This window comes from Argiope bruennichi, chromosome X1, assembly GCF_947563725.1.
Source record: "Argiope bruennichi chromosome X1, qqArgBrue1.1, whole genome shotgun sequence".
NCBI lineage: Eukaryota > Metazoa > Arthropoda > Arachnida > Araneae > Araneidae > Argiope > Argiope bruennichi.
Window position 1 is genome coordinate 129,086,439 of NC_079162.1, and position 25,820 is coordinate 129,112,258.

The window sequence follows — 25,820 nt, forward strand, 5'->3', positions numbered from 1 at the left end:
TATTCTCCTTCATCACACCTTTAAATTCCACCTAAATTTTCTCCTCGGAAGGGTACAGTCCCTAAAATAGCCAATTACTCTCGAAAAGACATTTACTCGGGCAAGTGGTAAACAAAATAAATGGCGCAGCTTTCGAATTAAAGTTGATATTCATTAATTCTCATCGTGTAATTTCCATTTAATTTTCCCATTCTTAATGAATTTAGGAGTTAAGTGGTTACTTCTCCTTAAACAATAACCTGATTTTAATATAGTTTCTAAGCGCTACAGTTCACTTAAATCTTAAGATGGTCTTTCATTCTAATTCTCTTAGCATTGATTAATATGTAAACGTGAGCAGGCTTTCATTTTGAGTATATTTTCTCTAGGAGGGGTGCACCTTTATTTAGCTGTTTCGGTACTAACGTGCTGTTTTTGTTCCTGCGTGTTGATCCGAATTTTTATTTTTAAAAAAACAAATATAAACTTAAAATAAATTGAAAATTACGAATCTAACATGATGTTTAGTTTTTATCTTTAGAAGAACAATACTTCTCAGACAAAAAGTTTTAATGTATATTATTTCTAAAGTTTTGCAATATTTATCATTAAAGATAATGCTTTAATTTTAATAATAGTTCCATGATTTTAATATGTCTTTTTTAATCTTTTTTTTTATGTTGCGATTCATTATTGTATAAAACATTTTAATGCTGTCTTGCAACTTTTAAAATGTTATAAATATTCGACATTCTGTGGCTTCTAATTTTAAGTGTAATTATAATGAAAAAACAATATTTGCGAAAACTTTTATTCAAAAAGGAATTTTCCTTCAACTAAAGTATTCTGGTTTGGAATTTTTTTAGAGTGTGCATGTTTTCATAATTGGTTCATTTAGCTTGTTAATATTAAGCTGTACATCATTTTGCAGTTAAATCATTTCTAGTTTTAACTAAATACTATGAAATTATATATATACACATAGGATAGTTTTTTAGTGCATTTGTTTCAATCCCTCACTACGACCTTCTGAATTAAATTACTATCTAAACTTTAGAGAAGTCACATCTTGAGTTTTAAGAAAATTTTATTTTATTTACCAAGCTGAGAATTAAATACATACTTAAAAAGTTCTTTAAATTCGGCATGTATTGAACTTGTTTTCGGTAGGTCGTAACTTATCCTACTTCTTGCGGAAATAGTAAATATTCGACTTCGGCAATTTATACTTTTTTCTTAGATTTCATATTATAATCCATCTTTTCTATCTTCATTGAAGAATTGGTGAAGATGCAGAGAAGTCTCTTCACTCATGGGCATCATTGTTCATTTGACTGTTTCACAGACCGAAAAAAAAAAAAATCTATTGAAATTTGCTGAGCTAAAAAATAAATCCATTTCGTATTTATTTGGATTCATCCCTCGTCAGCGACCTTTGGAATAATTACTCTCAGCCAAAATGAATTATTTAAAACAATTTTTTCTAAAAAAAAATTTGATATTTAAAAAAAAACACCAAAATTTAAATGCTTTTGTAGAAAATTAAATAAAATATTAGAAAATCATAACAAAAAATTAAATTATCAAGGTTTTACAACTTAATGAATAAAAGATGAAACTTAAAACAGTCTATTCTAACTATGAACAAAACTGTATCACATGAATTCATTCTTCATTTTATTCAAAATCATCTCCAGATAGTATCTTTTCATTTTTCTTGTAAGTGTTGGGATACAAAGGTACTATTTATATGTGATTTTACATTTTGGATTTAATTTTCAAAACGTGTTGAATTTTGGGATTTTTATCAATCGGGTATCTCTTTTATGTAATAACATAAAGATTAAATGAGTTTAAATGGGATTCTGCGGTGGTCTGAACTATTTTGAACGCTGTCGTTTCTTTTAAAAAAGAAAATCGTTTCTCATTAGCAACATGTTCGAGATGTGAACTTGGATAGTTTAGTTTCTGCTTAATGGCTGACCTGTTCTTTTATCTCTACTTAACCGCATGTTTTCGGTCCTTAACTGAAATTATTTTATTATTTTCCCAGCCTAAAACTGTTTTAGAAGACATTATTAACTTAACCGACGACTGAAACGAATGATCTTTCATGCTTCCGTCAGTGGAGTTGATGATGCATTATTAAAAAGGGGAAAAAATTAAATCTATCCTCGCTAATTGCAAAATCGATTTTAGAAACTATTTTTCATTTTTTTCTTTAATCGTTTTATTGCTTCAAATGAAGTGATCACAACACACCTATATTTCGTAGTTATTTATATATTATTTACACTTATTATTTGATCATAAATTTAAAATTTTCATCGTTTTGTCATAGTGTCTGATTTTTGAAATTTTTCTTTATAAAGATTTTAGAATCATTTTTAGAGTGAAATACCATTAGGCTCTATTTCCTTAGAATAAGATTTGTCGAATGAAGTGCTCATTCATTTTACAGTAAAATGAGGGAAAATAATATTTTCAAAAGAAAATGGTTGGAGAAAGAAGTGTTGGCCTAAGATTTCTGATTTTATCGCCTTAGCTTGAAATTACAGTCCAACAATTAGTTATTGAAGAAGATTTAAACCCTCTGTTATAACTTTCTGATAACAATTTCTTTTTACAAAATTTCCTTCAAAATCAAGTGTCGATATAAAGTTTTTCGTAAAATATTGTTTGTTTTCTCTTTATCGGTTTGAATTAAAAGATGAAATAAATTTTCTGTTGTAAAAAAGCACAGAAATTTTTGATATCAAACAATAGATTTTTTTTTTAATTCCTGCCTCTTTTATTTGACATTGTTAATTACTTTACGTGCTTTTCTTGTAGAAATGGGGCATTTATATTAACAGAACACTTTATATGAACGAAACTTAAACAACTTTTAGTCAGCTTTTCATTCCATTGATATCAATAATGGTTTTAAAATGACAACTTTAAATTATAGTATAATTAATTTAATTTGTATACGATACATTCAATTAATTATAATATATTTTTAATTTAATTTTTTAAAATTTTGCATCCTTTTATTTTAATAACTTAGTCCAAGAAATATTTTAATTAAGATATTTTATTTATTCATTGAAATATTTTTTAGATTATTCATTGGGTTTTTTTAAAAATAGAACTGTTAATTTTCTTTTCTTGTAATTGAAGTTGTCATCTAAATAGTTCTCTAATACTGGTAATTTGAATGGGTTTTTTTTATTTGCTCGCACAATTTTTTAAAGAATTCCTTTTTTATTTCAGAAAACCTTACTGATGTCTCTTGTGTGCACAATGTAAGAGCATTACAGGATGCCATCAGGACAAGAAGAGGCTCTGCTTCAACACGATAATTATCCCAATCCTGACCACAAAGCTTCAATCCTGCAGGCGGTAAAGGACCAGGTGAGTGTATCTTTCCTATCTGTAAATTGTAGCGCCTAAACGGCTGGATCGCAAAATGTCACAAGAGATACAATTTATTCACAGCAATATGAAACGAATTAAAGCAAAACATATTAAGTTTGTGTTGTATGCTTAGAAATATACCTAATGTATGCAAAAGCATAAAATGTCCAGTTCTTGAAAATGTGACTTCTGACCAAGGCTTGCTACATAGTCTAACCAAAATGAAACCGATATTTTTTTTAAAAAATCAATAATTCTTAAGAGTACTTTTGAATGCAAATTTTTCCTTCGAAATGCATTCTCCTTTGTTTATACACCTCTCCCAACGTACCTTCCATTACTGGATTGGCTCCTGTGGATCACCTTTTAAAACCACTTACAAGTGTCAAGGTGAATTTCTTCTCGATCTTCTGTCATTCTAACAAGAGGAGGGCACGAGGTTGAAAATTGAGTTCGGGATGAGATTTAGTACATTGGTAGTATACATTCAGAATATTCATTCGTGAAAATATTAAAGCGCAATTGCCTGCTAATATCGAGAAAATGTCCCTCAAACTTTCAGCATAGTTTATACCTTATTAAAGCGTCGCCGTTGCCGAGATCCGAATAGTATAGGGGATAAAGCGCTGTCGTTGCATTCGCAAGACCCGAATTCGGTTCTGGGTTAATATCATTTTTCTTTATTTCTTTTTAAATATTTCAAATTAATTTAAGAATAGACAAAAAGGTTTAAATAATATTTTTTTTTCGTTTTTTATGCAAAAAGATATTTTATTCTCCAAATACTTGGATTATAATATATTTATTGGGAATAAATATTTATTTTCGCATAAAAACACATTAATTAAAACTTTTTGTAAATTTTGAAGTAATTTAAAAAGAAACAAATGGGTAAAAAGCAAAAAAATGCTACGCCAGGACCGATCTCGGGTATAGCGAATGTTCTGCCAGCGCTTTAACTACCTGCTATCCAGGCCTCGGAAACGGTAGCAGTTTATTAATATATAAGCTATGCTGAAAGTTTAATATTTTTCATGAATGAACATTTTAAATGTATACTACCTTTATACTAAATCTCATCCTGAACTTAATTTTCAATCTCATGCCTGCCCCTTGTAAGTCTTCGACTTTCGATCTAATTACGACTTAGGTAATAGAAGAGGGTTCCACGGCGCCAAATCTGGATATTGATGACCTGTTAAAATATGGTTTTGACCCGTATTTGAACAATCAGGGAATATTTGGCTAAGTATGCCTCGATTCATGTTTAGTTCTTGAATCAAGACACAAATTTTGTTGAAGCAGGGCGCGTTTGCAAATTATCAGTCCAAAATGTGTAAAATAAATTTTTGCTGATATTTCTTCTTCAGATCTAAGTATCTAAACTTAAACTAAATATCGAAACTAAATTTCTTGGGCATCTAAACGGTGATTTCAGCAAATCAAAGCACATGGAGCTCGCCCATTTGCCTGGAGTTTTGCCGAGTTTTTCGACAAACTTTGATGGCTATTCTGCCCGATTTGAAACGTCGATATCATTCACAGCATTGGGATTAGCTAAAACGATCTTTTTCATACGTTTGTTGCACTTTTTCAACAAAGCAGTTTCTATTCATATGCTAAGTTGCTCACAAAGTCATTGCTCTTCCATTTTTGAAATGTAGTAAAAAGTCCCTTATAAATCGCATAAGATATAGTGACATGCTTTTTCATTGTTAAAATCGTGACAGACATCAAGGTTAATGTCACACAGCATGATTACAATAAGAATTGTAGGTTGACACGTTGAAGTTCTGTTTGAATTGTTAGTTCTATTTCTTTTGGGGCAAACCTCATATATTCGTATATTTAGCGCAGGGGTGGGCAGACTTTTACAGGGTACGGGTTACTTCTAATTTTCTCATGGTGTTGCGGCCCCGTGGCGTAAATGTGGTGAGTTAAAAAAAATTCTACAATATTTATTGCAACTTATTAATAAATAAGGAATATGTACTTATCTACGTAATTACAAACATAATAATAATAGCCACAAATATAGTACTATCAAATGACGCATTTAATATCAAATAATTTAAAATACATTAAAAATAAATCATTTTCATTAAAAATTAGCTTTCTTAGCTTTAGTTAGTAGAAGACTTAGTCTGCAATCTGTCCGCCAATCCAATATATAAGTACTAACTGCCAATCTTGCACTGGATTTCAAGTGGTCGTCTGAAACAGGAATGATATATCGTGTTAATTACATTCATTGTTGAAAATTCAGATTCACACAAGTCGGTAAAGTTAAAGAATGTTGTTAAATCATATGCAACTTTTTTTTAAAAATTAGGATACTTTACTTCGACGATTAGATTCAAAAAGTTATACTTAGGTTCTGAAGTATTTCTTTGAATAAACTATATTCCTTGAATGATTCGATTATAGTGGGATGACTAGATTTTGTTTTAGGTACAATTGATTTTTATAAATCTTAATCGTTTTCTTTCACTTCTTACTTCTCTTCTACATCTTAAATCTTTTTTTTATGCAAATAAAAAAAATTGTGTCTGTCCATTTAAAAAAACAACAACTTAATTTTAACTACAATAGTTGTGCGATTTATAAATAATTGTAAGATAATGAATGCATTTTATAATTTTGGGCTTATCCAAAATTATAAAATAAGTCTTATGAATAACGTAAAGGAAACTCCATCATAAATTATACAAAAACATTGCCGATGCAACAGAAAAGCTTATCTTTAGACAATCAAAATGGATGCATCAGAAAAGCTGAGCTGTAGAAGGCTGCCTAAAAATCAGCAGTGCCTTTTCTCTCTCTGGGAATGATCATCGATTTGATTTCGACTTATTTTTTATCCTTTAAATTTTTCTAATCTAAAAAAATTGTTTCTTTCGTAAAAAGAGATACGTGGCTGATTCAAAATTCTAGGAAAAGGATAATACTTTCAAATAAATTCTCTTTATTTTAAGAAAATAGCGTCTAGTATAAAATATTTATCAACTGAACATTTTTGTCGAGAATGCTCATGTGCTGCTTAATCAACTGAAGCAGTTATTGAATGTCTCGCGATAACGCCTGATGATTTTCTGTCTCATAATAATTTCTAGCTGAAAGTGAGTCATGTGTCATTGTTGCGAATGTACGAGAGTACAAATGAAAATCTTGCTTCAGTTTCTTCGTATAATACAATATTTGACTTTTGAAGTCGAGCTTTAAGATCGAATTCTGCAATGATGAGAAAGTATTTTGCTGTTGGATATGAAACATGTTCTGAAAGAATTTTTCATCTTTAATGCTCCTGTTTATTTTTAGATTAATTCTTCGTGCGAAAGGCATGATTTTGGACAACTTTCTTGTATTAAATTTTTTTGTAAAATATTAAGAAATTTTGAGTACATAAATAAATAAATAAAAAACAGTTAATAGCGTGTCAGACATAGCTAGGATTGGTACCTATGTGACACATGTGAAAATTTGAATTATTTTTTTAGTATTCTTTTCTTAATTTTGACTTTATTTTTCATTTATGATGTGCAGTGATATTTTTTACACATACATTATATTATTCATAAAAATGATTAAAATTTATATAATCCTTAAAAATTGTGTATTGTAGGAGCTGTAGCATTTCATATTTTTTTTTCTTTTAAACCATGCTACATGCTTATCAGATTCGAATTTAAACATTCTTTTATTTTAATTGGCACTAAGCATTTTATTTGTTATTGCTCATTTGCTATTTATGTTGTCAGACCGCTGAATTTTTCATTGTCAGTCATACTGTACAATGACCCACATTGCGGTTTCAGATTTTTTGTTTTAATATAAAATTTCCATTCTGTTTTAATTGGCACTGAGCGCTTTATTTGGTATTGCTCATTTGCTATTTCTCTTATCAGGCCGCGGAATTCTTCATTATCATACTATACAATTACTCACACTGCGGTTTTATATTTTCTGTTTTTTCTCCTTTTAAAGACTGTTCAACACATTCATCCGACTTGACGTTTTCAACATAGTCACCAGATCGGAAATGACACCAAGTACCATTTTCTCAGAAGTAAGACTTCAAAATACAATACCAAATGCATATGAGCGAAAGCGGAGCCCTATTCTTGTTATTATCATTTTTTAAAATTTCTTGATCGTTAATAACTGACTTCTCATCCAGTTTTACTCTTTTGATTCATTTATTCCTGTAGAAATTTTCTTCTCATTATTTACAAATTCAAATGATGTTCTTGAATCAGCCTTCTTGTAGAAATTTTCTTCTCGTTACTTACAAATTCAAGTGATGTTCTTGAATCAGCCTTTCTAACTTATCGAACAAGATGCTTTATGGCCCCACCTATACTGTTAATACAACCTTTGCCATGACATGTGACTGAGAAATACCACATATCTTATTCAGTGTTATCGGCAAAATTATATATTGTTGTTTAAAGTGCTGCAAAGTTCCATCTACTGAAATTGTTAAACGGTTTTCTTAAATAAATTTTAATTAATAATTAAAAATGTTATGTAATTTGATTTTAATAAAAACTTGCTGAAATATTTATTTTGCGGTACATTATAAGATTTCGTACGCCCCCCCCCATCCCTCCTTTTCTTCGATAATTCAGTCGAAATAATGATTTTGAAACCATTTTTATCTTTATAGTTTTCTATTTTCTTAGATCTTTGCTTCAAATAAAAGTTCTCTTTGGAGACAACAAATGATTTTTATATTGAAATTTCATTTTTCCAAATTTTAGTGAAACTAATACGTCCTTACGTGAATTTCTGTTACAGAACACTGAATTCGTCATCTGTTGAAATGGAGGGAATCCTCAAGTTTTTAATAAACTGTTTCAAGATACTGAGCTGATGGCAAATGTTCGCTCACCTACGAAACCAAATAAGACAATACTTAATAAGTTACATTATAAATATGTAGGAGTAAAGATATGTACTAAATGTATAAAAATCTATTGAAGATATTTTAAATTAAAAAATGTACCAGCATAGAACATTAAAAAGAACGTGACGATCGAGCTAAATTAGCCTAGATTCCTGGCGGCCTTAAAAAGAACATTTTGAAGTACTTAGAAAAAACATTCTATGTGCTTCAAAGTGTTCTTTTTAAGACTTCTAGCCAGCTATTTGGCCGCGGTGGCCTGGTGGTAAGGTCTCGGCTTCGGAATCGGAGGGTAGTTTGGAGAGGGGTGTGCCAGTTCAGGTGTCGTCCGCCTCATCTGACCGCAGTTCAAAAGCACGAGGTCCGTCCGAAAATAGCCCTAGTGTTGCTTTAAAACGGGACGTTAAAATAACTAAACTAAACTATCCAAATGGCTATTTGTATTGCATCTTTTATTTCTCTATGTATTGTATCTTTATTTGTATTGAATCGAATATGCAAATGCTAATAAAAAATAATTATGATTAACCAAATCTTTGATTTTTTTAAGAAGTGCCTTCATTTTTACCACAACAGAATTTTCTGAATCCATCCTGTCTCACGATAAATGAAACAGTTTCTTAAATATGTTATTAAATAGTCCAATAAATAAATATCTCGGATTCTTTTATCAGTGGAGGGTTCTAGCCAAGAAATAAAAATGGAATATATTCTTATAGGTGAAAATTATAAAGTCGATCTTTCAAATGAAATGATATGGTGGTATTATGTAAGCGAAAAGGATTCGTCTAGAAAAAAAGTCATATTTTAAAATCGAGGATCAATAGTTCTTTTCAGCAATTTCTGTGTAATTGAAAGTTAATTTAGTATACTATTTTAAACGACTATGCAAACTTCAAATTCCAACGCGTTATTTACCTTATCATATGAATGGGCCATTTTATATATTTTCCACGGTTCATTGATGTGACTAGTTTATATTGTATGGCTAATCATGAGAATTTGATAATGTCTCAAATTAGAATGCGAAATTTAAATTAAGAGTGAGGGTTTGAAATCCAGAATCTGTCTTCCCGTGATTTATCTAAGTTTGAAGCATCAGTCCTCATTGGACGAGTGTTCGACATTTAAAAGTTTAATCTTTTGTAATCGTGTTTGCAATTGATGGTCAGACATGAAAATCCCATATCGTTGTCTTGTCAATGGCATCCGAGGAAAAAGCTAAAAAATAAAATAATTTGAGATGAAAGTAACGAATTTGCTCCAAATATTGCGAATAGTTATGAATAAATTTTGTCAGCTATTGTAGAACTCGGATAATGTTCTCAAACGTCAGAAGTCAGTTTCTGCTTCTCTTAGCTGGATGTCTTGCATATCTCCTCCAGTCATCTGGGTCATGATGTAACCAGCTGCATGAAACAATTGAATTGTTTATATCTGACTAAACTAACATTAAGAATAACTAATATCGAGAAAGCGTGCATGAAAATGTGATTTACCTGTACTTTCTAACGTAACTGTTCTTTTAAATAAACTTAACTTAAGCCGCTCTTTTCTTTTAGGTTATTTTCTTTTCTTGACCCCATTGGTTTTTACATAATGGTATATTGGATGTACGCGTGTACCACATCATATGCTGTCCAAATGAAATCCTGGCGCCTATTAAGCTGTCGTTATATAATTAATATCTAGAGTACAACATTTGTAGTGTATTATGTGCATCAGTGACTAAGTCTTCAACATCATTGCTTTATGCACTTTTGGACGTTGCACTGTGAGGGGAGGGGGTCTGCTTTTGAGACGAATGAATGCTTCTTGATCTGAATATAGTAATAATCCTAAACATGCATTATTTTGACAGCCAGTTACATTTCGTATTAAGCGCCTTAATTGACTTTTGTACTTCTTTCAGAACCTTTCTTTAATTTTGCATTCGTTATTTTTTTGTAATAAAATCCATTGCATAAAAATACTGATAAATTTTTTTCGCAATATATTATATGTTCATATTAGTTGTATTTTTTGTCTAAATTTGAACATCTCATTTTTTTTTTCTTTCTGTTTTGCACCTCAATATATTCTGCTTCCTTCGTTCCTAGAATAATAACTATTCGTTGCCTAATCTAATTGTTAAAATTTGTATTTTATGAAAAATTACGTAGGTGAGATTTACATGCGTACCAAGTAAACTTTACACTGTAAGTGATCCTATGGATTTTAAAACGTGTTTCAGATTTCTGAAGTTTTAGTAATATAGTTACGTGTTTATTGACTGATTAATAGTGTTATAAAGTATAAAAAATGGAATGTCATAATTTTTTTGTGATGATTCATTCTGTTTAACTACTTATCAGTTTAAAACAAAAACTTAATCAGGATTGTTGTTAAAACGAGTATCCTAAAAAATTTATTTAGAAAAAGAAAACTTATCTATTTAGTTCCGACACTATAGTTTTTTTTTTTTTTTTTTTTTTTTTTTTGTAACGTTTCGGCTGCATTACATGACAGTAATACAAAAAAGTGTTCATCTGAGTGAATTGTCGAAAATTTCTTCTGCGTTTTTGCTTAACAATTGTAAACATTTTACTCATCTATAAAGCATTTCTGTTGTGAGTTGAATTTTGGTTTAAACTAGAATTTTGATAGGCCTAATAAATTATTATCTTTTATGATTGCAATTCAGCCTATTACATGATATTCTGAGAAAGCAGGTTTTATAAATGTTGCAAAAATTGCAACTATCTTCTGACTAGTGTGCATTCTATCTATCCATGTCCTTTATAACACGATGCAGAAGATTGCAATAGGATTCCTACGACCAAGTTATAGTAGGATAGAATCAACTACAGAATTTCAATTAATTGTGCAGAAAAAGAATTTCTTTTAGGCAAAAAAAAAAAAAGAATTTCTTTCTTATCTTTCTTTTCCGTTTTTTCTTTTTATACATCCGGTAAAACGTTCCACAAATATCTAGTTGTCCGTTGATGGAACGTTGCAAGAAGCTTGACTTGCCATCCGTTTCTTTCCAGAGACAGCTTCCATTTAACGTATTCTGATCCATTTCTCTTTCATGGAACTATTTTAAAATAACCTTTGTGCAGCTAGGAGGTTTAAAAAACTACATTCCCATGTTATTTTTCCAAGTGTCCATGATTTGGGAAAGATAAAGAAATGAATATTAAAGAATCATCTGTGTGGAAAAAGGTTATTTATTTCTATTTTCATGATTGGATGTTAGATGAAATCGTTTGACAACTTCTCTTGGTAATTCAAGTTATTTGGAATATTGTTATTTTTCTGTTATGTTTATGTGGAAAAATATTGCATGAGAAATACATTTACAAATTTGATATCGGTTTTAATTAAAAGGTTTTTAATTTTGATCACAATGGTAGAAGATGATGGAAATATAGAAAAGTTTTGATAGAATGGAAAATGTAATAGAAAATTTTTGAAGTGTATTTGGATCGCTTTATTCTAACAGCAACAATACAGTCTCCCTCCCTCTTTTTTATTGATTTATAAAATTGTCTCTCTTTATTGTAGACTTACCTCCCCTCCCGAAATAATTTTTTATCGTTATTTGAAACCTTTTATCATTGCACTTTCAATATCAACATGAACTGAAGTAAAATCAATTTAATTTTGATTTTTAAACTCTTATTTGTTACATTTTTTCATTGAGAAAGATGAAGCTGCAATTTTGTTTTAAGCACTAACATTTTTGGTGCATTGTTTGTTGCACCATAAATACAGAAAGGCCCGTTTCTGCATTTGAAAACCATCTGTTTTCTTTTTCTCTTTGAACTGCCGGTCTCTCACTGTTTAAATGGAATACATGCCTTGGAACTTGGTAATTAAATGAAAAGTCAGAAAGGAATCCCATGATTTTCAGTTTGTGTATTTTTCGATACTTTTTACGAGATTTGCATGAGATGATAAGTACAAATTAAAAGAATAATTTGAGATTCTTGAAAATGAAATGAATTTGAAGTATAATACTTAGTTTTGAAGATAAATGGAGTTTTATGTCAAAAAAATCGTATTTAAAAATTTATTTTTATAATCAATCATTTTATAATAATTAATATTGTAGCAGTTGCATTACTCTATCGTCTCTTGTATAATAGATGGCGATACCTGATTACGTACAAATGCTATAATGCATTGCCATTGTTAGTATAAGGAGATGAGATGCTGTTCTGTGAGGTGCGCGCGCGTTAATGTCTTGTCTTTTCTTGTTTTGTGTGAAATGTGATCATTAAAGAAATGTTTCCAAAAACATAGTCCTCTTGCTTCCACTGCACGGATCATAATGATCTTCATTCCACTACAATATAATATTTGTAGATAATTGTTATGTACATTTAAGAATGGCAAATTCAAAGAAACTATTCTTAAATTATTATAAATTTGCCAAAAAAAATCCACCTTCAAAGTGTTAAGCGCGCTTCTTCTTTACCTAAACAGAGGTTGTTGGATTTTGAAGAGAATTATTTTTCTATTGTAAATGCAATTATTATAAGAAATAGAGATTGTGATAAAGAATAATAAAATACTAAAGGTATGCATTCCAGTATTAAAAATGCTTTTACACTTCTGTTCTCTGAAATTTTCCGTTCTCAATTCCAGTTTTTCGTTCCAGTTTACCCAAACGTATCAAGATTACAATTGTATTTGTCGAATATTTCAAGCATGTATCACACAGCTTTGATTTTGGCGTTTATTCTGTTTGCGTAGTATATTCTTTATCTGATCAGAACATCTCAGTAGTTCAGATCCGAAAAAGGTTTTCACAACTTCGTGCCTTATTTATTTGATTTTCGAAGCGGTATTTGTGTAGCCTTTTCTTTATCTTATTCTGTAAAGTACGTGGCAACGCTGCACTCGTGAAATATGCAGCTACCTTCTTTCCCTTCTCTTTTCAAATGATATAATGCAATAGATTGTATGGGACCGAGTTGGAATGTTTTATTTAATACATCACATTTTACACATAAAGAGATTGAGTTATTGTATGACCATCTCATTTTAAAATTTCATTTGGACTTTGGAGGGAAGTATTAAATTTTGTATCTTGATCAAATGATAAGGAATCCTTCATCAAACGATTAGGATCAAATGATAAGGAATCCTTGATCGAATGATTAGGGTCAAATGATAAGGAATACGTAAAATTTGCACGCTACAGCATCAATAGCAAATTTAGTGTTTATTAGGTTATCATGCACGGTTGATTTTCAATGGAATCTCATTTCGAACCTGCAATCTTCTGATCACCAAGCAACTTTATCATCAGGCAGTTTCGGTCCTGAGAAGTTCATCAGTGTATTTCAGATAATTGTATATATAAATTATGAATTTATCAATGAGTTTAAGGCTTAAAGATTTGGAAATTAGGCATCGAATCTCATAATAAGCAAAAGTTATGCCTTTCTGTAACTACATATAGTCTCATTTGACAAACTTATAGCTCCGAAGGTTTCACAGTCATTTTTTGCTTAAGTAAAGATTTAAATAATGATATGTAAGATTTAATTGCATATAAGAGCTAGAGGCAAAAACATATACTAATATAAACCAAAAAATTATCTAGCTTTGAAACTCAGTTAACCAAATAACTTCGTGAGTAGTAAAGTACGTTGGATATATCCCATGTATTTTCTAAATGCTTGCTTTTTTACATTTTCTTTAGTGTAAATCTGTCTCTCTTGGTTAATGGGTTTAATATTTTGAGCTAGAACTGAAACTTGAGTAATCAAATAATAAAAGCTTTTCTACATATTATCTGTTTTTTTATAATGGAAATCATGTTGTACACCTTGAATTTTTTTCTCCATTATGTGTTTATTGGAGTGGAGAGAAGGGAAGAATATTTAATATATTCACAAAGCATGTTACAACCTTCTTTAGGTTCCACCCAAAGTTTGCGTTAACACCCATTGATTATGCTGTAAAAGTTACTTGGCTTCTTTTGTTATTCATTAGGTGGAACTAGATCTGTGAAAACTTCTGTATTTCACAAACACTTGTTGTCCCAATTCATTATCTGGACGGAATTTATTTTAATTGTAGGTTTTTCCATTTCTGCTGCTACACTTTGCTTGTGGGAGCAGTAATAGAGTTTGTAGTTGAGCGTATTTAGGCAATAAGAAATCACCTCCAAAATAACATATTTCGCTCAACATTATTGGGGAAGGGGGGGATCTCGTACTATATTACTGGGGAATTTCATTTTCCATTCTTAGTACTTTAAGGTACAATGATTCGATATTTGTCAGCAAACGTTCTCATTGTGAATACGTAATCCATAAAATATTAATGGATTTCTAACTTCGTCATTGCGTTCACTTGTGACAGGATGTCGGTCTTCACGGTGCTAATTTCTTAAAAAGGCGATTGATTTGTGTTTAGAAATTTGTACGTGAAGCGATAATATATATATTTTTAAAGGAAATAAAAAATCTAGCTGGTTTATTATTGCCGTTGTTGCTGATATGAAAAACAAATGGATAAATATTTGTCCGAATTAATGACATAATATAGACTAAAAAGCAATATTATTAATTTAGGAATAAGAATTAAATGTTCAAGTTTTATGTGAAACATTTTGAACTTACGCAATTTTTCACTTTATTTATTATTGTTACAGCTTTTTACTGATACTTTTAAGTTCCAAAATTCAACAACTGAAATTAAAAAGTCGAAAAATCCATTAACATTCTGTTAATGGATTTTTCGTTGTCAATTCCTTTTTATTTGCGTCTTCCATTAACGTGATTTTTCAACTTATTGTTAATTGGAACTAAATTCAGTAACAGCGTGAATTTTTCATTTTCTTTAAGCTTTTAATTTGCTCACATTGCTTTTATTTTGTTTCGTCTATATTATCTATCATATTATTTGAACTTTGAAGCAAAGTTATTCAAATAACTTCTACCCTTTTTTTCTGTTAGGTAACCAAAAAGGAGTAAGAAGAACTGAATTAACTTTTTTCAAGAACAAAATGTTATTTTACATAAAATGAATGCATGATTTTGGTAATCAAATCAGTTGAATAAAATGCGCAATATTAATTATTTTTTGCTATTCAGAATAATTCATTTCTTTTAAATTAAAAGTTGCTTCACATGAAAATGTTAAATTGCTCTCCCTAAAGTTTTATTTTTAAATTAACTAAAATATTATTTAGAGAAAATAAATTTTAAACAACTGATAGAACGAGAATATATATTTATAACAAATCTAATTTTTTTCTGTATTTAAATAAAAAAAATTGAAAAAGACACAGATGCTCGTTGGCAAGAATTACGTATTGTCTTCTTTATTTTCGTTTTTTAAATGACCGTTTAGTAACTAGTGATTGTTTATTGTATTGGTTATAACAGTCTTTGAAAGCATTTTTATGCTCATTTATTTTACTTGTTTCATGTTTCATACTTATATAAATGGAATTTTTTAATCGATTTTGTTTTCTTTTTCCTAAGAATAATATTTCTGAAATTTTATGCAGCTGTGCGCTCTCAGTAGCATTATAATATATTAATATTTTCAGAACTTAATTGTCAATTAACCGATTAATTGTAACCGAATTTTAATTTTGTATCAGCTGCACCATCTGCTTGTGAATTTGAGAAAAAATTGATTGCATGACTCCATAATTTATAATAATGAATTTGTAAATATAAAAAAAGCTAAAAAGTAATAAAATTTGAAAAATTAAAATGTTTTTGTTAATTTATGAAAAATAAAAAATAATTTTACTTTTCATACTTTTGATCGGAAATGTGGCTATCACAGTCGAGATAGCGTGAAAATAATTAAATTATGGACTAAGCCACAATAAATATGATAAGAACAAAAATTTCCCTAAAAATATTTTGAAAGTAATTAAAATTCTATTTTATTCGATTATTTGGCTCTGTATTTCATTATGGTTTTATTTTGACTTTCATGTTTTTGCTTAAAAGAAAATTCTGCTTCCCTGTACATAAATAAAATCCAAGTTTTCATAAGCCATTTTTATTTTTATTATTAAGAGCTTTTCGACGTTTTGTCTCCAGAATATCTGGGAGCTTTTTACCGTAGTAAGACTTTCTCATGTTTCATTTTATCTTTTATATTTATAACATAAAAATGTAAATGTGTTTTGGAATTTTTTTCAATTGTACATTTCGAATAATGCATACATGAGGCTGTGATGGAAGATTCTAATTTTTCTTGAAGTTTATAGGGAGTTTCAGGTTTCCTCTGTCAATTTCATGTTTTACTTCAATCTGTTTTATTTTCAAATTGATCTTCAAATTCCTTATTCATATTTTGGAAACTCCTTTTACAGTGTAATCACATCGACAGTAAAAATAAATAAATAAATAAAGTGATAGAGAGAGAGAGAGAGAAATCTCGCCTGAGCGTAAAAATTGTTTTTTACTGTCGAAAAATTTACATTGCATTAAAAAAATTATTTGAATTATTTTCATTTCCTGCCATTCTTTAGATTACTAATTCTTATCATTTTTTTAGAATATTAATTCTTATCATTTTTTAGATTACTAATTCTTACCAATTTTTAGATTACTAATTCTTACCATTCTTTAGATTACAAATTCTTACCATTCTTTAGATTACTAATACTTACCATTCTTTAGATTACTAATTCTTACCATTCTTTAGATATTCTTTTTCCTAAATTGTATTCTTATTTGTTTTCTACAATCGAATAAAATTATAAATGAGGAAGAAGTTGCCGAAACTTTTGTTAAAATAACACGGTTGCTTTCTAACTTATAAATCTCTCGCTTCGTTTCATAAGTTTTAAGATGTCATGTTAGAATATTTTCGGAAACTTCATTGAGGATAAAAATAAAGAGAAAAACTCTATAAAATCGATCGTCCGAACAGCTTGCTTCCTCCTCTCCCCTCCACCTATGATTGATGTACTCATTGCATTTGTAGTCGTTGGGGAAATCTTGGAACCTTTCGTTATGTTATTGAATGGCGCAGCTGATACGTTCAAGAAGCTAAATTTTTGAAACTAGTAGCTTCGTTGGTTTGCTTTTAAAATAGCTCATAAAATGAGCTGTCTCTTAAAATTTTTCTAGAAAAAAAAAACGCAGATAAAAAAATCAAAAAAAAAAAAAAAAAAAAAAAAAAAATCGATCGAAATCAAAATTATCTGTGAAGTTTTTATCATGTATTCTTTCCCTTTTCTTGCTATTTTTAACAATTTATCCTATTTCTTGTCTTTATTGAAATATACCAACATCTCAAATGTGTTATTTATTTATTTCATTCTTATTCATTATGAACAATATTTTTCCGGATTAAAACTTGAGTTAATATACCCATCCTACTTTCATGTTTATTATTATTATTTTGTGAATATGTTTGAAATAACAGAAAGGAATTCTGCTTGAATGTATCGTTCATATTAGGTGCTTGCATTTTTTCACTCTAAAAAGGCATTTATTGAGAAAATTGGTGCAATATATATCAATCAAAATATTTTCCCACATTTTAATAATAATAATCCAATAAGTCTTGCAATGGATTGTCTTTGAATTTTTTGGTCCTCCAGGCATTTCTTTGTCATTGGCATCGAAACCACCACTCTTAAATCGTTGAAACCAAAACGGACAATTGAGATATGACAGAGCAGCATCACTATAAGTTTCTAAACGTGTCTGATGGGCTTCGGCAGCAGATTTCTTTAAATCAAACAAAAAGAGCAATGAATGTCGAAAATGCAATTTGGAGCGTTCCGTGATTGGGGTCTTTATACATTGAATAACTCAATAATACTAAATGGAAAACTTTCAAAATGATAACAATAAAGTAATAGTGAATTGGTAAAACCCAAAACCATTGTCGTTTATATAGATATTTCTCATATTTACCAATAGAGCTACATAAATTAAAAAACACGTAAGCACCTCATATTATGTGTTAAAATCATTTGCAATGATATTTCTTGCTATTTTTGAAAATTTGGTCTCGAACAAGTATGAAGGAAATATTTCTCTTAGGACAGCTGGCTAATCTTCAAAAGACAAACTCTGGTAAGACTAGTAATATCTATGCTGAAATGGTAAAACTTATAAATTTTTTCCCCAAAATTGAGTTTTTCTCCATCCTGAGTCTCAATAGTTCAATGTTTAAAGATGGAGAAATATCGCAAGTAACTTTATTAACGCGTTAACGTATGAAATACAATTTAGGAATTTTTCTGAACATCTGAAATCTTAAAATGGTTATCGCGCAAAGTTATTATGAAGGCCAATTAAGAGTAACTTTAAAATTTTCTCATCTGAGCACAGACATTCACACTCATGTGTCGCATTGTTTTCAAATTGGTATTTATTATGTTTGATTTATTTCAATTGCTATTTACTTTTCAAAATAGGACATGTCGCAGAATATTCTCTTGGAGAGATATGCTCCATTAGTTTTTTTAGAGTTAGCAGCCTAACTGCAAATCCTCATCTTTATTACTGAAATGTGAATTATGTTCAGTTTTCATGCACATGTTTAAGCCCCCACCTCCGAATATTGTTGTATTCTTAACCTATACATTGCTTGAAATTTTATTTTGGTATCATTTATAAAGTTATTTTGGAGTAGAAAACGAAAATAGTTCACTGAAAATATGAGTTGCGTTAAAGGTATTTTTAAATAAAAGAAGAATTTAATGTTTAAAATATAAGGATTTTTTTTTTTTTAAATTTTACATTCATTTTTTGGCTATTCTTATTACATATTTGAATCTGATTATTTTTACTGACCCTCGGTAATTTGCAATGGAAATTTGCTTATTTATTTTTTAATTAGAACATATTTTATAATTACAAAAAAAAAAAGCCAATTTTTGGAATCTAGATTATGGAATTCAGTTCTAATGCGTGCATAAACTGGATGCTTCAAGTACAAACACTTGCATTTCAGAAAAATTATATTTAAAATTATTCAGAAAAATTATATATTAGAATATTTAAACTTTAAAGTAACTTGGATTCATTTAAGTTCACTCAGAAACTTGTGGTACATCAATGTTAGTTCGATTTTTTTTTTCCGATAAAAAAAATGAAGTACTTGAATAAACGAATTGTAAAGAAAAAAGATTAAAATCTCATCTTTTATATTGCTTTTAGACTACTTGAAGAAAAAATGGAGAAGAAAGCAGTGAAAAGATCATTTATTAATTTTAAAAATTCACTCCATTTTACTTTAAATCTGAAAGAATTTTTTGAAATTATACCCTAAGTTAAAATGGCCTGTTAAAGGGTACCAATATTCATTGTAAACACAGAAATTATTAGATACATTTTAAAAAAATCACATTTTTTTTATGCCACTGTTCGAAATAAGTTGAATACATTAATTGTTTGTGACTTTATTTTGCTATTACTCTAGAAAATTTACTATGATAAAGGGGCTTGAAAAATTGATTTACATTTTAATTACTAATTTAAATGTCACTTTTCATCTGTGTCTAGAGAAATGAAGTTACGAAGCAACAAAAATGGCGAGAAGACGACAAAGAAAAGCTCTTTTATCTATGTTTTTATCAATGTATTTTACTTTGCGCATCCTTTTAATCAATAATGTTGCAAACACAATTTAAAACTCCTGTTTTGAGACCGTACGTGGGGAAACGTGAATTAAATAAAAACCTTTATTAAAACGCAGTGCAGTGGAAAATTTGCCATAAACAAAGCCAACTAATTTTAAGTATCAGCACACTGATCTTTTATTTCAGATAGATGTAACTGGTTTATTCGAAAGGTGTCGGTTTACGACAATGCACTGCGGTTTTCAAAATGTTTCAGTGCCAAGCATCGGAGTTGACCGACCTATCACAGGTCACGTGTCTTGTCATTGCCCTTCAGTCATGACGCTTGCGCAGTGAGAATGTTTTGAAGTTCGTCATTTAAGCTTTAAAAAAAAAAAAAAAATTTGGGCCCTGCAAGTTTATTTGTGATAAAATGCTTGTCATTTGAATTCAGCTCCCCGTATGTTCGAGGGTGAGAGATTAAATGAAAAGGTCACTGGAAGAGTTTCAACAATTTCTATAATGTGCAAAAAGAAAAAAAAAGTTAATACGTTGTTATTGACATTTTTCAGGACGAGATTAAAAGAATTGTATCTTTTATCAATGCAAATATGCATTTCAGTGTGAAAGGGTTTTAAAAAAATATTTGGGTTTAATAAAAACAATATTTTGGAATAAAACTTTTTTAATTCTATGGAAAACATAGTCACGTAAGTAAAGAAATATTAAGTATTAATCAGGAATAGTTTTTAATAAAAAGGTAACATTTACAAGTCTTGCCAAAATGTACAGTTTTGAAAATAACCATTTCGAAAATATTTTACAATTTAACTGTAAGTTAATACAATAAACATAAATGTACTGAAGTTAATCAATCCGATAATATTCTTCAATTTTTTTCTTAACTTGTTCTTATGTTATTTGGTTAGCATGTCGCTCAGTTTTCTTCTCTTTTTCTTTCTTTTCTTCCATTGAAATCATGATTATGTGTATGTTTTTCTTGAAGATTCAAACTAACTTTCAACTCCACCTGTACATTTTTTTCCTCAGTTTAAGGCGTACTCCTGGGAGGATATGTGATATTTAAAATTGTGCTAACCTTATTTTCTTGATGTACGGAGGATTTCTGCCAGCGATCAAGTGTTTTATTTAGATTTTTTATTTCTTTTCTCTGCTTCCAAATAAAAATAATAGCTTTAAGCGAAACTAAGTATATAGTAGTCTGAAAAGAACAAGAATATAAACCCTAAAAGGGACTTTTAAACGAATTACAGTTAGAAATGTTCTTTCGAATTTTAGAGAAAACGTGTTCTTTACTATTAACTGCGCTTTCTTTGTTCTCGAAAGAAACATGAAAGGCGACATGATAATTAATTCATCCAATGTTTCCTTGTCTCTAATTATTCTGCAGCTTAGTTTGAAACTTGAGCCAATTTCCGTTCGATAACATTACTCTGCGGTTTTCTTTTCCATTTCTTGCCTTCGTTTGGCTATCGATTTTTGGATGGAAATTTCAACAAAATAAGGCAGCTGGAATTCTTTTATTGCATAAAATTCTTCTTTTTTCGTCTAGGCAATCGATAGCATGGTGGTATATTTGAACACTTAATGAAAAATAAAATAAAATAAATAAATAATTTTCCGTCGATTGTTTGATTTTGAATTTGTCCATTGGGGTTTATTTTGAACACTTTTTTTTTCCCCCTTCCCCCCAATGCTTTCGCCGATATCTGAAAAGTCTCATTTCTTCTTCATTTTCTGCTAACGGTGGAATACTTTTTTAATGGATTGTAATGTCATCTGTATAGGTCTTCGTTGCTTAGTAAAATACATTTAAGTTGCTTTGAATTTCTCTTTATTTTTAAATGGAAAGTTATTCGATCGATACAAGATGGTTATAATTAAAGAGGCCCTATTCGGATATATAGAGAGCCCGTTCTGGTTGCTGTACTTCGTTAAAACTTGGTTTATGCGTTATATGGGTATGGAAAAAAAAAAAAAAAAGGAAACTTCAAATAATAATTATAATAATTTTGGCCTATAGATGGCGCTTTTCAAGCAATGTAGAATGGTCACTATGCAAATTAGGAAAGTTTAAAATTGCCAGTAGACTGTAATGTAAAAAATATTCTTCACAAAGCTTTGACAGAAGAAAGGTCGAGGTTTACTGGTCAAGTTTTTTCACCAGATCTGCAGTAATGGTTTAGCTGTTCTGCGGCATGTCACAAATGACCGCATTTTAATGGCAATAGTTCTTAAAAATTCACCTATACATATTTCTTCTTTCATAAATTTTTTTTAACGAAACAAAGTAAATGAATTTTCTGGTAAAAGGAACAGGCAACGAGTTTGTAAAGGAAAGCAAAATTTTAATCGATATCTTCATAGTTAAAGAAATAGGAATTTTTAATAGAGATGGCAATTTCCTTTTTTAAAATATGGCCAAGCTACGACTTAACGCGAATAGGAAGGCTGAAAGCAGGAAAAAGATCCAATGGGGACACATTCAGAGTTTATATAGTTTCAGAAGGGAATTTTCCCTAAATTTAAATGAAATATTTTTGATAAAAAAGCGCGCAACTCAGAATTTTGTGAATTATCTTCTGGTGTTCTTTAGGAATGAATATTTTTGTCTCTCTCTTTAGTTAAAGATGTACGAAATCAGTTTTCGAAGCTTTTAAAATCATATTTATAAAATACCAGGAAAATCAAAATTAGTGGAATGCTTCTCATTTTTATGATCGCTACTGTTAAAATTTTATCTATCCTGTTTGACCTATTGAAAATTTAAACTTGCATAGCATAAAATTCATCTTTTGTTATTATTTATTTTACTTTTTTCGTAGTTTTTGTGGCTTTAAGTGTTTAAAATTAAACTTCCTTTACTTTTTAACATAATCTTGACAAGTGCGATTACTTTGCATGGATTGCTTCCTTTCTCTAAGAGAAGTCAAAGTATTTACAATATTTTGAGGGGGGGGATAAGTCTGACTTTTTCTGAAACCATGTAAGCATTCTTTTCTTATGCCTTTAAGACTAAAAATATTAATTGATGTAAAATAAAGGTAAAAAAATTCTAAATTTCTGTAAATAATTTGCATATTTCTTTTGTAGATTTTGATTTTAATGAAATGTTTGTTTTCACACTGAATGTAGGTTTGTTTAGACAGGGTGATTTAAGTTACCTGATGGAGATTCTAGACTAAACAAGCGTATCTTCACAAAAATTCTTTGGTTAATGAATCGAAGATGGATGCTTTCGTTTTTTAAGAACGTTTTTCAAACACAAGCGGAAGCAGAAAATAAAAGAATTGTTTAGAAGTTTAAATCTTATTATTCATCATTGAGTTATAGCGTAGACGTTTTTACATATTGGTATTGTAACTCGTGATTTCTTTTTTTTTTTTTAATATTGTAAAAAATTGTGATATACTATCAGATTTTTATTGTTAAATATTTAGGAACATAAATGCACGATATTCTTAAAATTTTGAGTTTAATGTATATCCACTTAATGAAAATGTATAAAATTAGATATTTATTTCGTATATAATGTCTTAAAAATGCAAGAGGAAATATAGATAATAAATAATGATTAAGACACTATCCGCAATGTATTAGTTAAAACATTTCGGTTTTGATAAAATTATGAATCGAAACTTTTTCTTAATTTTTTTTTCTTTATTTTATTCTATTATAATTTATTCTTTATATTTTTTATTTGTTTTATTTTATTATAATTTATACTTTATATTGCTTCATTTTATTCTCCTTATAATTTTTTATACTAATCTTTTTGTGATAAACATTATTTATTTATTTCAAATGCCCAGAAGATTGGCTGTGACGCCATTTGACAAACATATTTATCAAGCAGTGATAAACTGTTTAGAATGGTCTACATTTACAAACTCTGATGAATAAAAAAAATCCTTATAAAAATGAATGAACATCGTGATCAACAGTCTAAATATTGTTTTTCAGGTCTTATTGACATTTCGAGAATAAGTGTAGTATTTGATATTCAATGATTGCAACATTTGCAACAAAACGTATAATAAAAACAAAGCATCTCAAATACCCAGATTATTGTTAATACGAATTAAGTAAAAAGCGATTGTGAAATAGCGGGCTGAGATCAGTTATCAAATCCGCTATTTATAATGTTTTTTTTAACTGTTATTTATTTGGGACGAATATACTTTAAATAAGGGAAGTGCCTATGCGATTGGTTAATGAACACTTATCTGTCGATTACTTTAGCACTATGCATGTAATTAATCCATGTTGGAGTTATATTTACAATTGTCTCACTTTTCTTTACATAGTCTGTTTTCCTTTCTGAAATTCTTTAATGAGATTAAATTGAAAGTAACATCATAATGTAAAAGGTATCCCGATATGCCAATTCTGAGATATAGAAATCTTCCGCGCTTGTTCTCGTCCGCCAGGAAGCATTTATTTCGCCAAAATAGGGATGAGATGAAAAAAAATCTTATAAAGAATTTCAGAAACACTCACATCTTCCTCGCATCTCTTTGCTTAGTTAAAATCGTCCGAAAGTGCTAGTTTCGGGATCCTGCAACGACCAGTAGTTCAATTTATATATATATATATAATAGATCCTCTATCTTCTTGAGCATAAAAAAATAATAAGAGAAGAGACTTTGTTATGATATATCGAAAGCTGTGTAATCTTTCATTTTTTTAAATAAAATATATCGTTTTATTGAGATCATCGACCGGCTCGTTAAGGCACCTTTCGCTGAACTCCGCAATTTTTAATTATCTGTGAATTGCATGAATTCTGTTATATTTCCGCTTTGAAATTTGTATTTTAAGAGCACCCGTCTGCTTTAGCATTTTAAATAGGGGGACAATTATTTTATATATAGGTGAGTATTTTTGCTTTTTGCATTAATCTTTTTATGTGAATTGAAAAAAAAAACAGAAGAAGAAAAAAGGGCAAAGATCATTGTCGAAAGCTTCTTTTCTATCAAAATTAAACGTCTATTCTAGGCGGTATATCAGTAATTCATATTAAAAAGTTAATTTGAAATTTTTTTAGCATTTTTACCTCGAATAGTCTACCAGTATTTATTAACTGTACCATTCTTGATTCAAAATTTAATTTTTAAAAATTTTTTATTATTTCTAAAAAAATTTCTCAAATTGTTCTTTTAATATAAATATTATCTATGTCCTTTCGAAAATATAAAGTAGTTTTAACAAGGAATGCCTTTAAACAGTTTATACCAAACAAATCTGAGTTTATATTCGGTATTCTAACAAGCAGCATCCTAGTAATGCCATTGCAACACCCTTGGTTTCTGTTTCCTTGGTGCTTCCTTTGCTGCATCCCAGACATTTCAGAAGGATGATTGAACACTGCTGAATATTTAGTGAAAAGAAAAAGTAGAAATCTTTTCTAGCCTTCATTTCTTCTCGAGAATAGTTTTCGTGCATTCAATCCCCCCCGAAACATCTGCTCCAACGCAACTATCACGCGTATTTTCAAAAGAAAACAAATCGTTATATTTGGTTGTGAATGTTTCTCACTGTGCTGTTATTTCGGGAAGCCATTGCAGAATCTCAGAGCGGTATTAGGGGGGGGGGGGAGAGAAAGAGGAAAAAAAAAAAAGAAAAAGAAAAGGAGAAGTCTTAGGAAATCAATTAATCAACGTTTTTACTTTTTTGTTTACGAAATAGGAATGCATATAAAGTATTGTGATGGCCAAAAAATTTGAACTCTAGATTTTGAAATAGAGATATTGAAAAATTGGAACACCAGATTATAGATATCCCTAAATTCATAAAACACCTTTTTTTGAAAAATGTTTGCCTGTTTGTCCATGTTTCTGCTTGTAATAAAGGTAACTCAAACCCCCTTTGAGCTATGCAAATAAAATTTGGTATACGATGTTTGCACCAAATTTATAGATTTCTAGCAAATTGTGAGCGAAATCCATTCTGGGGAAGTCTAACTGTCCG

General features: G+C 29.4%; 1 protein-coding gene across 2 annotated transcripts in view; it reads left to right on the plus strand.

Annotated features, from left to right (window-relative positions):
• The window catches only part of LOC129958224 (catenin delta-2-like), a 136,772-nt gene that overhangs the window by 55,617 nt on the left and 55,335 nt on the right, over positions 1 to 25,820 (plus strand). For both annotated transcript variants that reach the window (XM_056070511.1, XM_056070510.1), the window contains exon 2: positions 3,235 to 3,375. In XM_056070511.1, the coding sequence (XP_055926486.1) occupies positions 3,283 to 3,375 (93 nt within the window). In that variant the 5' untranslated portion in view covers positions 3,235 to 3,282. The remainder of the gene's footprint in view (positions 1 to 3,234; positions 3,376 to 25,820) is intronic.